This window comes from Halichoerus grypus, chromosome 3 (assembly GCF_964656455.1).
Source record: "Halichoerus grypus chromosome 3, mHalGry1.hap1.1, whole genome shotgun sequence".
In the NCBI taxonomy this organism is placed as follows: Eukaryota; Metazoa; Chordata; class Mammalia; order Carnivora; family Phocidae; genus Halichoerus; species Halichoerus grypus.
In genome coordinates this window covers 69,234,300-69,250,846 of record NC_135714.1, presented here as the reverse complement: position 1 = coordinate 69,250,846, position 16,547 = coordinate 69,234,300, and the positions used below count along the sequence as shown (strand labels likewise).

Below are 16,547 nucleotides of genomic sequence, written 5' to 3'. Positions count from 1 at the left end.
AGGAACATCTTACTGTCTCTAGTTTGTTAACTTTAAACATAGCACATTCTTACCACAAGGCCAGTTTGAGAGTCAGCTGTATCGGAGTTGAGTTACTGGCAGAAAAAAAAGAGAGGATGCACTTAATAAACTTCCACTCCTTAGCTAAGTCCGACATCATCCAAGTTCTGAAACTTACCTAGGTTGCTATGCAGATGTTTAAGGAAAATCTTGTTAGATTAAAACTACTAGCTATAAATCACACTTCAAATGTTATTGCCAGGAAATGGCTAAAGGTGGGAATGTAGCAGTAACTCCAGAAGAGCAGTTCCTTGCTTCTGCCTCTTCCTTCATGTGGGAGTGACATGCAAAAGCCTCTTCAACCAGGACCCCAGTGGTCATGAGCATCAGGGACCTTATCATTTATCTCTAAGTTGGGAAAATTTTGATAGTGAAAGGACACATTGAAATACACGGATGGTTGTAAAAATAGTGCTATTAAAACTGTTTTAAATTAACTTATTCTTAAGAAATAAACTAAAAATACAAATAAGATTTAAAAATTGATTTATATTGCTTACCTAAATATTAAAAATGTAACATAAGAAGAATAATTATTCTTGGTATAGTCTGATGTATTTTAATCATCTGAAACTTCCTAGCCCTATCTGTCTGTAATACAGTTTCACTGGTATTTTTCTGAAGAAGACATTTTTAAATGTGATTGTATTATTTTTAACTTTTTGTGAAATTTCTAGAAATCTTCAAAATTGTAAGCTGTGGTTACTAAATTTGAAATAGTGACACCTTCAGTATAGATCACAATATTTTTATCTAAAATATTCTCAAAAGGTCTTAGGTACCTGGTAAGAACAAATTCTACTAAATTGAAAATATTCTCAATTCTATTTTATTTTTGTATTCCAATATATGAGTGTTTTAGCCCAAGTTTTCTTTTTCTTTTTCTTTTTTATTTTATTATGTTATGTTAGTCACCATACAATACATCATTAGTTTTTGATGTGGTAATCCACGATCCATTGTTTTCGTATAATACCCAGTGCTCCATGCAGTATGTGCCCTCCTTAATACCCATCACCAGGCTAACCCATCCCCTCTCCCCCCTCCCCTCTAAAACCCTGTTTGTTTCTCGGAGTCCATAGTCTCTCATGGTTCATCTCTCCCTCCGATTTCCCCCCCTTCATTTTTCCCTTCCTTCTCCTAATGTCCTCCATGCTATTCCTTATGTTCCACAAATAAGTGAAACCATATGATAATTGACTTTCTCTTGGTTGACTTATTTCACTTAGCATAATCTCCTCCAGTTCCATCCATGTTGATGTAAAAGTTGGGTATTCATCCTTTCTGATTAGCCCAAGTTTTTTTTCACAAAAACTGTTTCCCCCTTTCATTTAGAGTTCCTTTGCTAATAAATAATTGTATAAGACAGAACTTGTCAAGTAGATTGCCCATATTTATGGTCTTTTTAATGGATTGTCACATTTAGATGCTGAAAAATTATAGGCACTTACAATCAGAATATAAATATCCTGAAATAAGGATCTCCTTCAAATCCTATACATAATATGAATATACCCTAAAATTAGGAACTCTATCAAAAGATTATCCTTACAAACTAAGGTATTCTAAATCATATTTATGGAATTTCAAAGCTAAATGTCTTCTCTTTGAGAACTCATTTTTTGGATTTGATTTGTTAGTTCCTTTCTCACTTCAGTTCATTCCAGAGCATTTCAGTGTACTTTTATTTCCCTAAGAACTTCAAGAGCTGAAGTATTGGGATGCTTCATTTACTAAATACCATGATTAAAGATTTCCAAACGATTTTGAAAAAAAAAAAGCATCCAAAATTTAGGCTTATTTACAAAGTTGTTCTTCAAACAGAACTATGAAGGCTGCCAAGAAAATGCTGATTGCCTTGCTAAAACACCTTTATTTTTTTGATTTAACATCAGCATTGTCTCCAAAATTAGTAATAAAGTGATTCTCACCCTGTATGTATAAAAATATTTACAAATTTTGGTACCAACAAATTTTATTTTTTATTGATATATAACTGACATATAACATTGTATGAGTTTCAGGTATATGCAAACTATATTTTGATTTGTAGAATGTTGCAATTTATTTGGACCCAATGTGAATTGTTTTTAGTATGGTGATATTTTCCAAAATAGTTTGTATTTGTGTTATTGAAAAAAACAAATAATGGGTCTCCAATGTCATTTTTAACTAAAATTATAAGTTTTTACACTATTGTCAAATGTTTCACCTTGAATTTCCATAAGCTTTACTTTGAGTTATTGAATTGGATAGAAAATCAAAGTATTACTGAAAAGTACTGATTTTATATTTGAAGCATTTGATAAAATTATGTAAAAATTTAAATGTTTATAAAATCATTTTTCTGTTAATAGAACACATTTAATAGCTTTGCTTAACTTTTTGTACATATCCCCCCACAAAAATATCCTTAGAACTGAAAATGAACAAAACTAATTTAGAAAAACAGACATTTGACCTAAATGAAAAGTTATGTTTCATGAGTAATCTGTAAATGCATCTTTTGCAGGCTCATGTATTAAATCACTGTGCTTGGGCACAGTCTTCTTGAAATAATTACTGACTTTGAAATAGATACTGATGGTCCTTTAGGAGAACTATTTTCTGGTTTTCATCTGGTTGTGCCCGAGAAAACACAAGAAATGTAAATTCAGTATATAGTATTTTGATTATATATGTGGTCTCAGTTTTCTTTATTTTTGCCAAAAGTGTTTATTGAAAAGTTAAAGAAGCTTTACTAGACACTAAAAAAGTAAATATAGCTTTATGCCACACAGATGGCAAAATCTGCATACCAAGGATATTCTGACTACTCTCTATGTGCTCTCTATATGCTTTTTAGCAGATTGACCAGCCTCACATATTTCATACCAAGCCAAACTGCGAATTCCCAAGTTTCCAACTTACCCTATCAAATGGCAGCCTGGCAGCTTTGTGGATTCTGTAGGTTAAAACATGGGTATGAACATACATGGGTGGCGAACTGAATGGTCATTAAGGGCAGCAGGGTGGGCATGAGACAATTTGTCAAATAAAATAAGAGCAAGAGAGGCAGTTACCTGCATGCACCCTCTAACCCCATCTCACCGAGATGAAGCAGTTCCTCTCTGGGAGGCTTCAGTTTCTTCTCCAGTGCCATCATCCCATTTTGATTTCCAAGAATATGGTTGCCTTATGTCCAGGGCAGCCATCTTCTTCAGGTTCATCTATTTTTGGTGGTGACGAGTATGTTTAGCTGGTCCCATATTCTTCATCAGGATGGTAGGTCTTTGTGAAATGTCCCCTGTCACTAGTTCACTGAAGGGCTGCAAAGCACTAGTTCAGTTTCTAGTGTTTAGACTTTTGATGCTTTGATGCTGTCTTTGAGGGAGGGGCTTCTGAGCCCCTTGCTGCTCCTATTTCAGCTCTGTTGTCCATTGCATGGTTTTGGTTGGAATCTATGTAACTAGGCTTGGTCATCTAGGTTAGTTTATTGCATAGGTGAAATGGCTTTACTTGATGTTGAGCTCTGAGTGCAGCTACTTTTGTCCGTAATTGGACCCTGGCTTTTGCTTAGAGAAAGATCCAGGTGAACTTCACAGCTTATTGCTGTGTTTGGCCATGAGTTACTGCTTTTCAAATGTTGTATTCCCCAGAAAATACCCTGTGAGATGGTGACTGCACGCAGGAGATTTATTAGGGAGTGTTTTGGGGGTTAACACCTGGGAAAGGACAAGAGGCACAGAGGCAGAAGTTCCAGGGTGATGCAATCTCAAAGGAAGCCTCCGCTGACCCTACTGGGAGTTCTGAAGATGGAATGAGCCTTCCCAGCTGTCCTGCATTGGGATGAGGTGGCCAGGTGTTTATAATCCCAGGTTCATCAGTCATTGAATGAAGGCTGCCCATGAAGAAAGTGTAGTCTTTGGTTAAGCAGATCTTTTTGGCTGAAATTATACCCAAAGGGGGTTAAGAGCTGAGGGACTATCTGCTGGCAGCACTCCCAGCAGCTGGGATAATAAGTCCTTTATTCCTGAAGGGGAATCTTAGCGATGCAGCACAACACCTATACTTCCCTTTGATGCACCGATGGAACTCTATCACTGGCTTTTTCCCCCCAACATGCTGAGAACCAATTTGCAGAAAATCAAAAGTCACAAGTGCCTAGGGCCTACAAGAGTTATAATGTATCCCTGAAAACTGGATATGCCTAATTCTAGACTTTCCATTAGGTAATATCATTAATATTTTTATTACTTAAGTCAGTATTGTTAGAATTCTATTGCTTGTAGTCAAAAGCTTCCCTGACAAAATATAAGCAAACTATTACAGCTAAGCAATTCAATAACAAAAGCAACTAATCAAAAAAATCAACTGTTGACTTTTGATGGGGTGATTAAGGAAGGCTTCTACTGAGGAGATGATATTTGGGCTGAATCCTGAATCACAAGATGGAATCAGGTGAGGATGTGGGAAGAGCCTTCCTGGCAGAAGGAGGAATGATTGCAAAAGTCCTGAGGCGGGGATGAGTTTGGCAGGTTCCCCAACACTGTTCTCCATGGTGGAATCAGTGTGTCCATAGCATCTCTAGGGACTGTAATGTTTGGGCACGAAAGTGAGATATTTGAAGGCATTGGGAAGAATTTTTTTTGGTAGCTTTCTACTAAAATCCAGGCCTTTGGAAAAGGTCAAATGAGAATGTGGGAAAGAGAAAATAAACAATGAAGGGTACAGCGTTTATCCCAGGATGGAATCTGGCCTGCTGGGCTATCGCTTAAGACATTTAAGATGCTGCAATGATAAGGTTTTTGAAGTATTTAAATTTTTATTTTTATTTTTTAATACATAAAGTTCTCATAAGGCCTAGAGATTTTTTAAATTGTTCTTTTGGCCCATAAACGTGTTAATATGATCAAGAATATTTTAAATGTGAAAGGGAAAAGAAACAAGAAAGATTATTAAATGAATGATTACTTAAGAAGAATATTTGTGCAAGAGGTTGTCTGCAATTGCCAGAAGGAAAAAAACAGACGCTGACAAATATGTAGAGAATAAGAGTTGCCTGCAGAGATGTGTGTGTCCCTGTGTGTATGTTTATATAAATACTTCAATGAAGTAATCTTAACTTTATAATATCATTAAATGACAGGAGCATAACAACAAAAGGCTATATCTTTCTTTTATAAATAAACCTGGTAGAAGTGGAAGTGAGTTAGTACTTTCTGTCAAGAAATTGTGGAAAATTTTTAGCAAAATTGCTGGGAAGCTGCTGGAAGTTGCTAGAAAATCTTTGTAAAGATTTACTTCTTTTCTGCATGATGATAAAAGAAAAAAAAAAAACTACTGAAAGAAAAAAGTAAGGTGTTCCGAACCAAGACTCTTAAAAAAAAAGATGACTCAAGAGTAATGGAGAACTTTCAGACATGAATTTGTGACTCTATCACACCACTGATGCCAGTTTGTAGATATATTTGCTAAATTGCTGCCAGTAATCACTGAGGAATTATAGAAGATTGGGAAAGATTGTAGTGTCGTCCAGGGTTCATGGCAGGAGACAGAAACATTTAAAGTAGGCAAAGATTAATACAGTGCTCGCAAAATCATTGGAAGGCCTGGAGAAGTGGCCTCTAGTCTGGGCTTCTTGGAATGACTCGCAGACATGAGAGAGCTGAGTCACCAGGGGACCTCCCACCTCTGAGAGTATCCTAGAACCACTGAGCTTCCAGTTACAATACATGATTGTAACTGAGATTTAGGAGTCATAGAGCTGAAACTGTTCGCTTGTTACTACTGTTGTCACTACTCCATGATGCTGGTGACTGGGCCCTGGTACCTGGAATCCACTGTTGCCTTTGCTTCGATCCCTTTTCTCACCCCAGAATTTGAAGAATGAATGACTGCTTGCAGAAGAAAATTTCACATTTCCATGAGACCTTGCTTGCCAACCAAGAAATGGTAGAAGATGACCACCCTCACTTTTGCCCTACAAATCTCTCATAGTTGCATCTACGTGGTAGGACCTTATTGGAGTCCAGAGCACTAGCTGCAAAAGCATCTGGGAATTGTACATTTAACTCCCAAGTCTCTTCCATCCAAGAAGACATGATACAGGGTGGCAAATGGGAATTCAGTGAGCCAAACCACAGTATTCCATTCAGGTGTAGACAGGCAAACATTCTTATTCCTTTAAAGGAAAGAAAGAGATTATGAGAGACATCTGCTGAGCTTGATATTGGTCTTAGTATTGGTTAGAAAAGACACCCTGTGAGCCGTTAAGAAAGGATGTAGCAATCACTGGGAATAAGGGTTCATTAAAAATAAATCATACTGGATAACTTATTAAAGTGGTAAGTAATAGAACTATATGGCCATAATGTATCTAGATTTTAACAAGGCATTTGCCCTAAAATTCTGTATCATGGGACAAACTTGGGAAATGTGGTCAAGACTGTGACATAGTTGAATGGATTTGTAATTAGTAGAAAGATTAAAAACTGATGATTTGTAGATAAGTGTCCAATTGTAGCACATGCCATAGGAATTTCTATTTTATCCTGACCCACATTACACAATGACTCCAACAAGAAGGCTGATTTTAAAAGTAGCAATAGTCATTGTTTATTAAGTGCTTCCTCTAGATGAGGCACTATAGATACATTATTATCTCTTCTACTCATTGCAATAATCTTGACAGGCTGTTATCTCCATTTAAATGTGAGGAAACTAATACCAGAGAGTGTAAGTGGCTTGCCCCTAGCTCCACATCTAGGAAGCAGCAGTGCTGAGATTCATACCTAACATAGCTTCAAGGAAGAGGTAACAGAGGGAGGGAGAAAACCACAACATTTCTGGGAGACACAGGTCAGAACGTGCCAAGAACCCCAGAGCATGGCATTTTCTCAGCCATTCCACATGAAGTTGGAAGCTGGCCCACTGTCCTGCAGGATCTGGCCGGTATCTCAGGGACTCAAATGACACTGACAAACCTTCACTAAAGGCTCCATAAAAAAAACAGATTCTGATTTACTAAATCATGAGAAATGCAATAAATAGTCAAGCTGGCCAAATATAGGTAATATTCCTGCATGCAAAAATCTGAGGGAGAGCATGATCAGAACGTTGACCGCAGAAAATAGAATCAGCCTCATAAGGGGATGCTGGTCAGAATGCTAACTGTCTACAGTCTCTGCCAATCACAATACAGATGTAAACATCTGCCTGGCTGACTGGATCCCTGGACCTACATGGAAGGACACTTCTTCAATCAGACAGTGCCATAATTTGCCTTTCTGATTCTGTTCTAGGCCCACATGACTGATTGCTATTCTTTCTTTAGATAATTTAATGACTTCAGCTAAGTTGTTTTGGCCTAAAATTTATTCTTTCTTTTTAAGGTGACTGTTTCAATTGATTTCCTAACTTCAGAAGACAAGTTGTATTCCTGTGTTTCCAAATTCACTGTGGTTCTTGGGCACTACTGAAAAGATGTAGGTCCTTTTGACTCTTTCCTTTACCTGTGCTGCCATTGGTAGGTTAACAAGAACAGAAGAATCAGTGCTGACATGAAGAGTTTGAAAGCAGCACAGGTTTTTAAAAAGAGAGTATTTTTAATTAACATAGGCTCACTGTGAGTCAATAGTGTGTGATATTGTTATCAAAGAAGTCAAGACAGACTTAGCTGTATTAACTGTGTCAACAGAGTGAAGGAGCTAGTGAATGAACGAAGAAGTTGACAGCTCTACCCTAATCTTCAGTGACACTCCATGCCTAGACTAGCAATGTTTATTTAGTTCAGGATCCACATTTTCAGATATCAACAGACTGGAACATATTCAGAGGAAACTGACCAGATGGTGATAGGACCTGAAATCACATTCTGACAAATGGTGGTAGGACACTGGTGATATTTAGCTTGAGAAAGAAAAGACTTAGGGGAAAAATAAGAAAAGCCAAGAGGTATTGGGTACTTGCTTATAGATTAGGCCAAGGATTGTTTTCAGTCCCTTAATGGATTTCAGATATTATGCATTTACCATAATGGAAAAGCGGATACTCTTATTTCGAGAGTTACTCTGGTAGGCAGAGAAAGTCAGTAGAAACCACAGAGACAACTTTGCTTATTAGAATGATGACATTTCTAACTCTCAACAACATAATGAGCTGCCTCGATAGTAATATATCATGTTTTTGGAGATGTTCAAGCGGAGACTGGCCAAACATTTTATGGAGATATTTTGGAGGAGAATAAGTATTAAATGGAAGAATTAGTATTAAAAGGAGGCAGGGACCAGATGAACTATAAGACCTTGTCCAAACTTATCCTGCTAGTCTATCATTATCTTACAACACAGTAACCCCTTTTTGATCTTTTAGTTTAGTGGCATGAACACTGAATGGTTAATGCCACTTCCAATTCAATAGATCAACTGTAGGGGACACTGATTGCTGCATTCCTTCCTGGCAATTAAGACAAAATCCAAAACCATCTGAAGCTGTAGGGATGGGGGTGCAGAAAATCTGTGAATGAGTCATTAGGTATAATGCAAAGAGGAGACTCACTTCCTTATTTGATCCCCAGACCCATGTATTCTGAGTGTGGGAGAAACAGTACTGTATATGGATTTCTTTTCAAAGCATAGTTAATTTTCACTCTCAAATAGTTTGAAAGCTTCAAATGTTAGTAGCATTCATTTCTGTCTTTGTATTTAAATGCAGTTATTTATGCTTCTAAAAACCCTTTGATTGCATTCCTTATTTTGAGCTTTGTTATTGTTAATGTGCACACTTCAGCATCAACCAACATGTACATTCATGGCAATGAATGTCATACCTTAAAATCTGGTTCCTGTAAATGGGAAAGAATAATGTTCACTTAAAATAACCAAAAAACAATGGAGTTTTATAGCTAGAGAAAACCTAAATATCACATATTATTAGATGAGAAATTCAAGCTCAGAGAGATTAAATGACTTGCCACATTCACGTGGCTGGACCAGTAGAAAGTAGAGCACTTTTCTTTTTTTCTTTTGTATCCCACTCAAGGAGGCAATTATATGCTGGGGTTTTTTGGCAAGATACTCTTCTTTTTTGCTTTTCCTAGCAAGTAGAATGGTTTGATACTAGTAACTTCTAGATCTTTATTTACAGCCTGATTGGCATGTGACCTGAGAAGGAAGTATCAGAGTAGGATTCCAAAATAGTATTTTCTTTACCCATATCAGTAGGCAGAAATTCTAAGGGCTTCTTTGTTCCTAATTCTGGATTGCTCTTGGATCTCTGCAGTGCTGCGTATGATGCTGTTCTTGACAGAAATGTGGCCATTAAGAAGCTCAGCAGACCCTTTCAGAACCAAACGCATGCCAAGAGAGCTTACCGGGAGCTGGTCCTCATGAAGTGTGTGAACCATAAAAATGTAAGTTGTTTTTTTTAAACCTCTGGCAGTGGGAGGTTGTGAGATTGGAGAAAGAAAATCCATGTGCCAACTTGAGTAGGAACGGCTTTCTTTACTTGGTCATTTCTGCCTGTTAAAATTGTTTATCCTTCCATATGCTACATTTGATTTCATTGTCCTCATGATAGTTTTCTACTTAAAACTCATCTAAAAACCATATGGTGTAAGAGGGGATAAATTTAATAGATATTTCCTGCTCTGAAATTAACCATATTTGGTTATCTTGCTCCAAATTAACCAGAGAGCTTCATACTTTTTCCAAAGTAATAAAAAGCAAACAAATACAAAGCCAAAAAATATCCTACAGAACACTATATTTCTTTGTAATTTAAATTTAATTATTAGCAGGTGAAAATTTTTATCTCCTTTTTCTTTTAGCTATAGTCTGGCAGTGGCCTTCAGATGTTCACTGTGCTTCAGCATCTTGTTTTTTTGTCAGGTTGGGCCTATGTGCAGGAACATATCTGCAAAGCACATCAGGACAGGATCATCAAGAGCATTTCTCATGGGAACTAAGTAGGGTATACCATTATAGGACTTTCTTCAACTTCAGGGTATTAGCTTCTTCCACTGCAGACAAAGGCTTCTGGAATTCTTTCTATGCTCCCATTCTTCTTAGTAAGGCTACATGAGAGATAATTCGTTATTTTAATAATAACTATTATTAATAAAGAATTTATAAATATAGTGCATATAATTTATTACATATAAATATATAATGAAAATCAATGATAAATTATTATAATAAAACTATAACAATAGCTGTCATAACTCCCTGCAAAGTTTTTCTTAAGCATGAAAATCACACAGGATATATGAAATTATCAGTGCAGTTTTATAAACAAGTGAATTTGTCATGAGGCTAACCATCTCTCACTAAGAAGAAGCAAATGTATGTATGAGAGTTTAGTTGGAAGATATTTGAAATACAAATATGTGGATTGTTTCTCCAGTGACAGTGTTTCTCTTTTCCTCTATTATTCCAATGACTTTGTGATTCAGCCATTTGACACATATTTGTTAAGTAAATGAAATGTGCCCCATGTATAGATCTGATGCTAAGATTACAGTAGTGGAGATAACAGAGGCTAATCCCTGGCCATGTGGAGCGAATGTTGTACTGGGTGAGAGAAAAAGACCATCTGAAAAACAGATAGGCAAATGTAGAGAATGTCAGATGGTGATAAGCACAATTAGGGAAAACAAAGTGAAGAAGGAAAATTATTCTGGTCAGTGCTGGGTGGATGGGTTTACTTTTTAAAACCAGATTGAGCAGGAAAGGTCTCACTAAAGAGGTAAATTTTATGAAGTATGTACCCATCTCTAATTTGGCCATGCAAAGAACATGGTACTTCTAAAAAAGAATATATAAATGATGGAAAGGATGATTCATAAGAAAAGTCATTCTACTAAAGCAGTTTGTTCTTTCAGTATGTTAAATAAAGGCAGGAACAAGATTAACCACATGGCCAATGCAATCTATTTTTATGACAGCAGAGAAAATGAGAAATCCCATGGGCAAAGGAAAATGGATAGATGCAAGCGATGAAGCAACTGTATGGGAAATTTTGATAGCTTGTGTTTTCATATATTTGTATTTCCCTGGTCTTCTTTCCAACCCCCATAATGCAATAAATACACTGTAGAGAAATTCCCATGTACTTGGCGAATTTGAGGGAATCATACTCCCTGTTCTTGACTGAAATGTGGAGGTTCACATTTATGATACCTAAAAAGAAGTTCCCAATTGAAAGGATTATCTGTAAGTGGCTTTCTACCTGCTCCCCCCTTTTATGTGTGTATGTCCATGTGCATGTGGTGTATGTCTATGGAAATAAATTTCTGGAACTTGTTAACAGAGAGGAAGTTCACTTAAAACCAAATGTAAGTCCCACATTAGTACTTCTAATACTAAGTAGAAGCAGTCAGAGTGTAGAACTCTGTAAATGCTGTGGAAAGTCAAGTAAAACAGTGAAGTAATCCCAACTAAATCTTTAATAATAGAGAAGAGAATCCATTTAGAAAATGAATGCTTAATTCTAGGAAGTGATAGCTAATGTGATTGTGGGACCAGGACAAACATTGCTTCATATCTGCATTTTAAGATGCTGGCATAAAGGAACTGAATTAGATTCCTGCGTGAAATTGTTGAACCAAAACGGAAATACCTGTGATGCTGTGTTTCTAAAGACACGGTTTTCAAGTGGTTAATAGAAGGAATTAGAATTTACAAGGGATCCATAGGGGAAGGGAGGGAAAAATGAAACAAGATGAAACCAGAGAGGGAGACAAACCATAAGAGACTCTTAATCTCATGAAACAAACTGACAGTGTGGAGGGGGGTGGGAGGGATGGCATGGCTGGGTGATGGACATTGGGGAGGGTATGTGCTATGGTGAGCGCTGTGAATTGTGTAAGACTGATGAATCACAGACCTGTACCCCTGAAACAAATAGTACATTATATGTTAATTAAAGAAAAAAAAAGAATTTACAAGGGAGCAAAGAAAGAACAGAGGGAAATGAAAGAAGATGAAGGCGATAAAACAAGGGAATAGGAAATGGGAAAATAAGAATACATAGTGGAGAATTTAACTTTTAAAATAATCTTGGTTTACTCAAAATTGTAATGCTATTTTCTAAATTAATTTTAGAATACCTAGATTATTTATTTTCCAGGTGATACGGGTTAGCATTTTCCCATATTTAAGGGTTGTTTGTGTATGGTGTGTGTGTGTGTGCGTGCCCTGCGCATAGTCTCTGATGGTTTTGTTTGAACAAATATCAAAATGAATTACTTTGCAAGATTGATGAAATACTAGAAAAACAGGCCAACTAAATATGTGTGATGTATATACAATGAAAGATGTATCACATAGACATTTTTCAACACACACTATCAGTATACAGAGTAAGACACTTTAATCACAAGTTTTAGAGATATTTTGAAAATTTTATTTCTATATGCATATTCCATACCCTAAGGTTGCTTTAGAAGAGGTGATCATAGTTTTCTTAATATGTTATCACTATTGCCATATATACATTGTGCGTATATAATATATATGTAAAAATATTGCATGGCATTGTAATTTTTTTTGTCAATAATTCCTCAACAAATGAAAGCTACATGTGGCCTAAAGCATTCCCTAGACTTGACTGCATTTCTCAGATATTTAAAATCACTTCATATGTTTCCATATCACTTACAAAATTTACTAAAATTTATTAATTCATAGTTTAAAGATGTTTATTTATTTTTATTTTTATTTTTTAAAGGATTTTATTTATTTATTTGACAGAGAGAGAGAAAGCGAGAGAGGGAACACAAGCAGGGGGAGTGGGAGAGGGAGAAGCAGGCTTCCCGCCGAGCAGAGAGCCCGATGTGGGGCTCGATCCCAGGACCCCGAGATCATGACCTGAGCCGAAGGCAGTCACTTAACTGACTGAGCCCCCCAGGCGCCCCATAGTTTAAAGATGTTTAAATCTGAAACTTGTACTTACCCAGTTTTTGTGAAATTGTTGCATCTATCCTGTGAGTAGAAGATTGTTATCCAAATTTTTTATTTTTATTTCCTACTGGCACATTAGTAGAGAATATTTAGCTGAAAGAACATCTTGAGTTTTTTATGTACGCAATATATTTGGTAATGTGACAGAGTTTGTTTTTTTTTAATTTACTTATGCTAGAAGGTAAACTTCTTTGCTACTTAATATATAAAATAACCAAAACAGGAAACAAAAAATTTAAGAAACAAAATTTTGATAACTTTTTAAATACATTTTCCACTAAATTTATTATTGATATCATCTAGCATATACCTTTTCCTAACATATCATTATAGCATTAGTTTAAATAATATTTGTGTGTGAAATAGAAGCCAAAAAACTAAAGTAGCAACAGACAAAAAAATCTCAAATTAGAGCACTACCTTGTTCATTTGGAGGAAAAACATGAGCTTGCTACATCTTGTTGGGTATTTTGCTGCTGCCCATTTTTCTTACATGGCTTTTCTTCTTTTTTTGCTTATTAATTACATTACAACTCTGTATTCTACCAAGGAGGATCACACTCTAAAGCAATATCTCAATTATATATCTTCTTTGACTCTTCCTTCTGCCTAAGAATTTGAGCTTTTTAATTATATTTAACCTGAAGACATATATCATGTGTCCTTTCTGAATACAATTTTCTATGTTCTGTGAGACAGTTCTAGAAATTTTTTTCCAACTTTTCTATTTCTACCATAACACTAGTGTATGACTTTGAGTTGGGTTAAACACTTGTTTAAATATGCTTTTTAAATAATTTGTTCTCTCCTTTTTTCTTTCTCTCCTTCCTCTGTCTCTTCCACTGTTTCTTTTCCAGATTATTAGTTTATTAAATGTCTTCACACCCCAGAAAACATTGGAGGAATTCCAAGATGTGTAAGTAACAAAACTCATGAAGGAAGAGAGAATACAGCACTCAAGTAACTCAAGGGAAATTGACAAAATCAATGGATGAAATCCCTTGTAGAGATTAAAGGGAGATAAGAACTAACAGTAAATGAAAGGGATCTGGTGATAGGACAGAAGGTTCTGTTTCTGGTGTTACTTCCTGGAAAGACACTTCTGCTTCTTTCTGGCCTTCCGGTGCTTGTGCTTTATTGTCCAATGTTCTTGGTTCAATTAGGCAAGATTTATTATTTATTATGTATTTTTTATTATCAATTGACTCTGTGAGCTTTCTAGGATGAATCTATTCACTTTGAGAAATAAATTATAAGAGGGACATGTTAAAAATCATCTTAAAATCTTTATTTCTGTTTCTGTGGTGCCTTTGATTTTGTGCAAAAATAATCTATCTAAAAGTATAGTGACATTAACAGAGGAGAGGAAGTGGATCCTAGTACGTTGTCTTATTTGACACAGATACATTGCATTTAATAGAAGAGGCTATTCTGATTTTTTTTCTTATTTGTAATCATAATACTCAAGAAAGAACTCAGGGAATTCAGGGAAAAGTGAGGACAAGATGAAGGTAGAAAATATAGGGGCAGGGAGAAAAAAGAAAATATATGGGCAGGAACCACACACTAATAAATGCTGCTTCTGCTAGTCACCTTGTGGTAGAGTTACCATGGCTAACATGTGTGCAAAAATAGTTGGAAGTTTTTCATATTCTTAATTGAGTCAAAGGTAGAGCTGGGAAGTTTGGAAGACTTACATATTTAGGCGGGGATTCTGACCTCTTTGAAGGACTTCACAGATCTTGTGATTTGGACTAACCTTGTGGATTTACCTTCCAGTTACTTAGTAATGGAACTGATGGATGCCAACTTGTGTCAGGTGATTCAGATGGAATTAGACCATGAACGAATGTCTTACCTGCTATACCAAATGTTGTGTGGCATCAAGCACCTTCACTCTGCTGGAATTATTCACAGGGTAAGAATACCCTCTCCAGAATTATATAATTAAGGTGTTTTTGGAGAAGAGAAAGAGCAATTGTAGGTTATTTTCTTTATGTAGGAAGGGTAGGTTGAATATCATGTACTTCCTCATTTCTTTTAAAGATTTTATTTATTTATTTGACAGAGAGAGAGACAGCGAGAGAGGGAACAGAAGCAGGGGGAGTGGGAGAGGGAGAAGCAGACTCCCTGCAGAGCAGGGAGCCCGATAGCGGGGCTCGATCCCAGGACCCTGGGATCATGACCTGAGCCGAAGGCAAACGCTTAGCGACTGAGCCACCCAGGCGCCCCTTCATTTCTTTTAAAATAGAATTAACACAAAGTTCACTAAAGTATAGAAGAAAATTTTAGCTACACTGTAGCTGATTTTGTTTGCATTTTGTTTCAGCTCATTGAGAGTCCACTTCTGAGAAGCCTCATGTTTTCTAGCCCCTTGATTGGCAGAGGTCATTTGTGTAGCTGGAATAAGACTGTTCGTTTCCACAGCTTGTTTCTGGCAGCATTAAGACAGCTGCCCTGATCTGCTCTTCTGTCAGGCCTAGAAATGAAAAATAAGCTGAAAGGTTTATGTTGCCACAAGGAAAAACCTAACAGATGACAATAAATGACATGTTATTTATTCTAAAACCTCTTCCCAAGATGATCCTAAATTGTAAAATTCATAGTCCAATTCTCTTCTGGGCTTAAGAAGTTTTTGAAGATATCTTAAAAATATCAAAAAACCATTGTAAACTTCTTTGGGGTAGTAATCATTTGCTTCATATAGGGCTTTGCAGTCAAGGGGGGCCGTCTCTGTACTATTGCAAGACTGCCATATTGATTGAGTAGATAGAAATCATATGTTCCATTTGCTGCTGGCTTTTAATTTCTTCTCTTGTTCCTACCGTCAGGATTTAAAACCAAGTAACATTGTAGTCAAGTCTGATTGTACATTGAAAATCCTCGACTTTGGACTAGCCAGGACGGCAGGCACAAGCTTCATGATGACTCCTTATGTGGTTACACGTTATTATAGAGCCCCCGAGGTTATTCTGGGAATGGGCTACAAGGAGAATGGTAAGGAGGCTTCTGCATAGCAGACACAGAAACCATGAAGAAAATGTGTATACATTTTAGATGGTCAAGGGCAATGTTCTCTCTCATGTATATGAATATATATTTTTAATAGGGCTGCCAACTTTCATATTCAGAAGGTTTTAAAAAATAATACTAGGAAGAATCACTCATAAAAAATGTGAAGGATATTTCTTAAAGTAAGCTTTACAGCAAGAACACTAACATGTTATGGCCAAAAAGAACTGTGGATGGAATCTGATTAAACAGTCAAGCAGGTATTGATTAGCACACATGCTGTAGATATTGAGACAAATTGCTGTTTGGGTTGGAGCTTAGCTCAAAGTGAGTATGAAAACAGGAAGTAGTCTGTCTGTTACATTTAGCCATTTGGCTTCATGGCTATCTTAGATTGATGGCTCTAGTCCTAGGAAAAGACAAAAAGATGTCATAAGTCCTTGGAGCAAGAATCTTACAAATGCTCGAAGAATAGTCAATTTAGAACAATCCAAATTGTTCAAGTTAGATAAGAGTTTCTTTAATGCTTTAAAT

At 36.3% G+C, this 16,547-nt stretch overlaps 1 protein-coding gene across 13 annotated transcripts in view; it reads left to right on the top strand.

Annotated features, from left to right (window-relative positions):
- The window catches only part of MAPK10 (mitogen-activated protein kinase 10), a 318,671-nt gene that overhangs the window by 215,750 nt on the left and 86,374 nt on the right, over positions 1 to 16,547 (top strand). For all 13 annotated transcript variants that reach the window (XM_078068890.1, XM_078068894.1, XM_078068897.1 and 10 more), the window contains 4 exons: positions 9,322 to 9,451; positions 13,859 to 13,917; positions 14,781 to 14,919; positions 15,833 to 15,998. In XM_078068890.1, the coding sequence (XP_077925016.1) occupies positions 9,322 to 9,451; positions 13,859 to 13,917; positions 14,781 to 14,919; positions 15,833 to 15,998 (494 nt within the window). The remainder of the gene's footprint in view (positions 1 to 9,321; positions 9,452 to 13,858; positions 13,918 to 14,780; positions 14,920 to 15,832; positions 15,999 to 16,547) is intronic.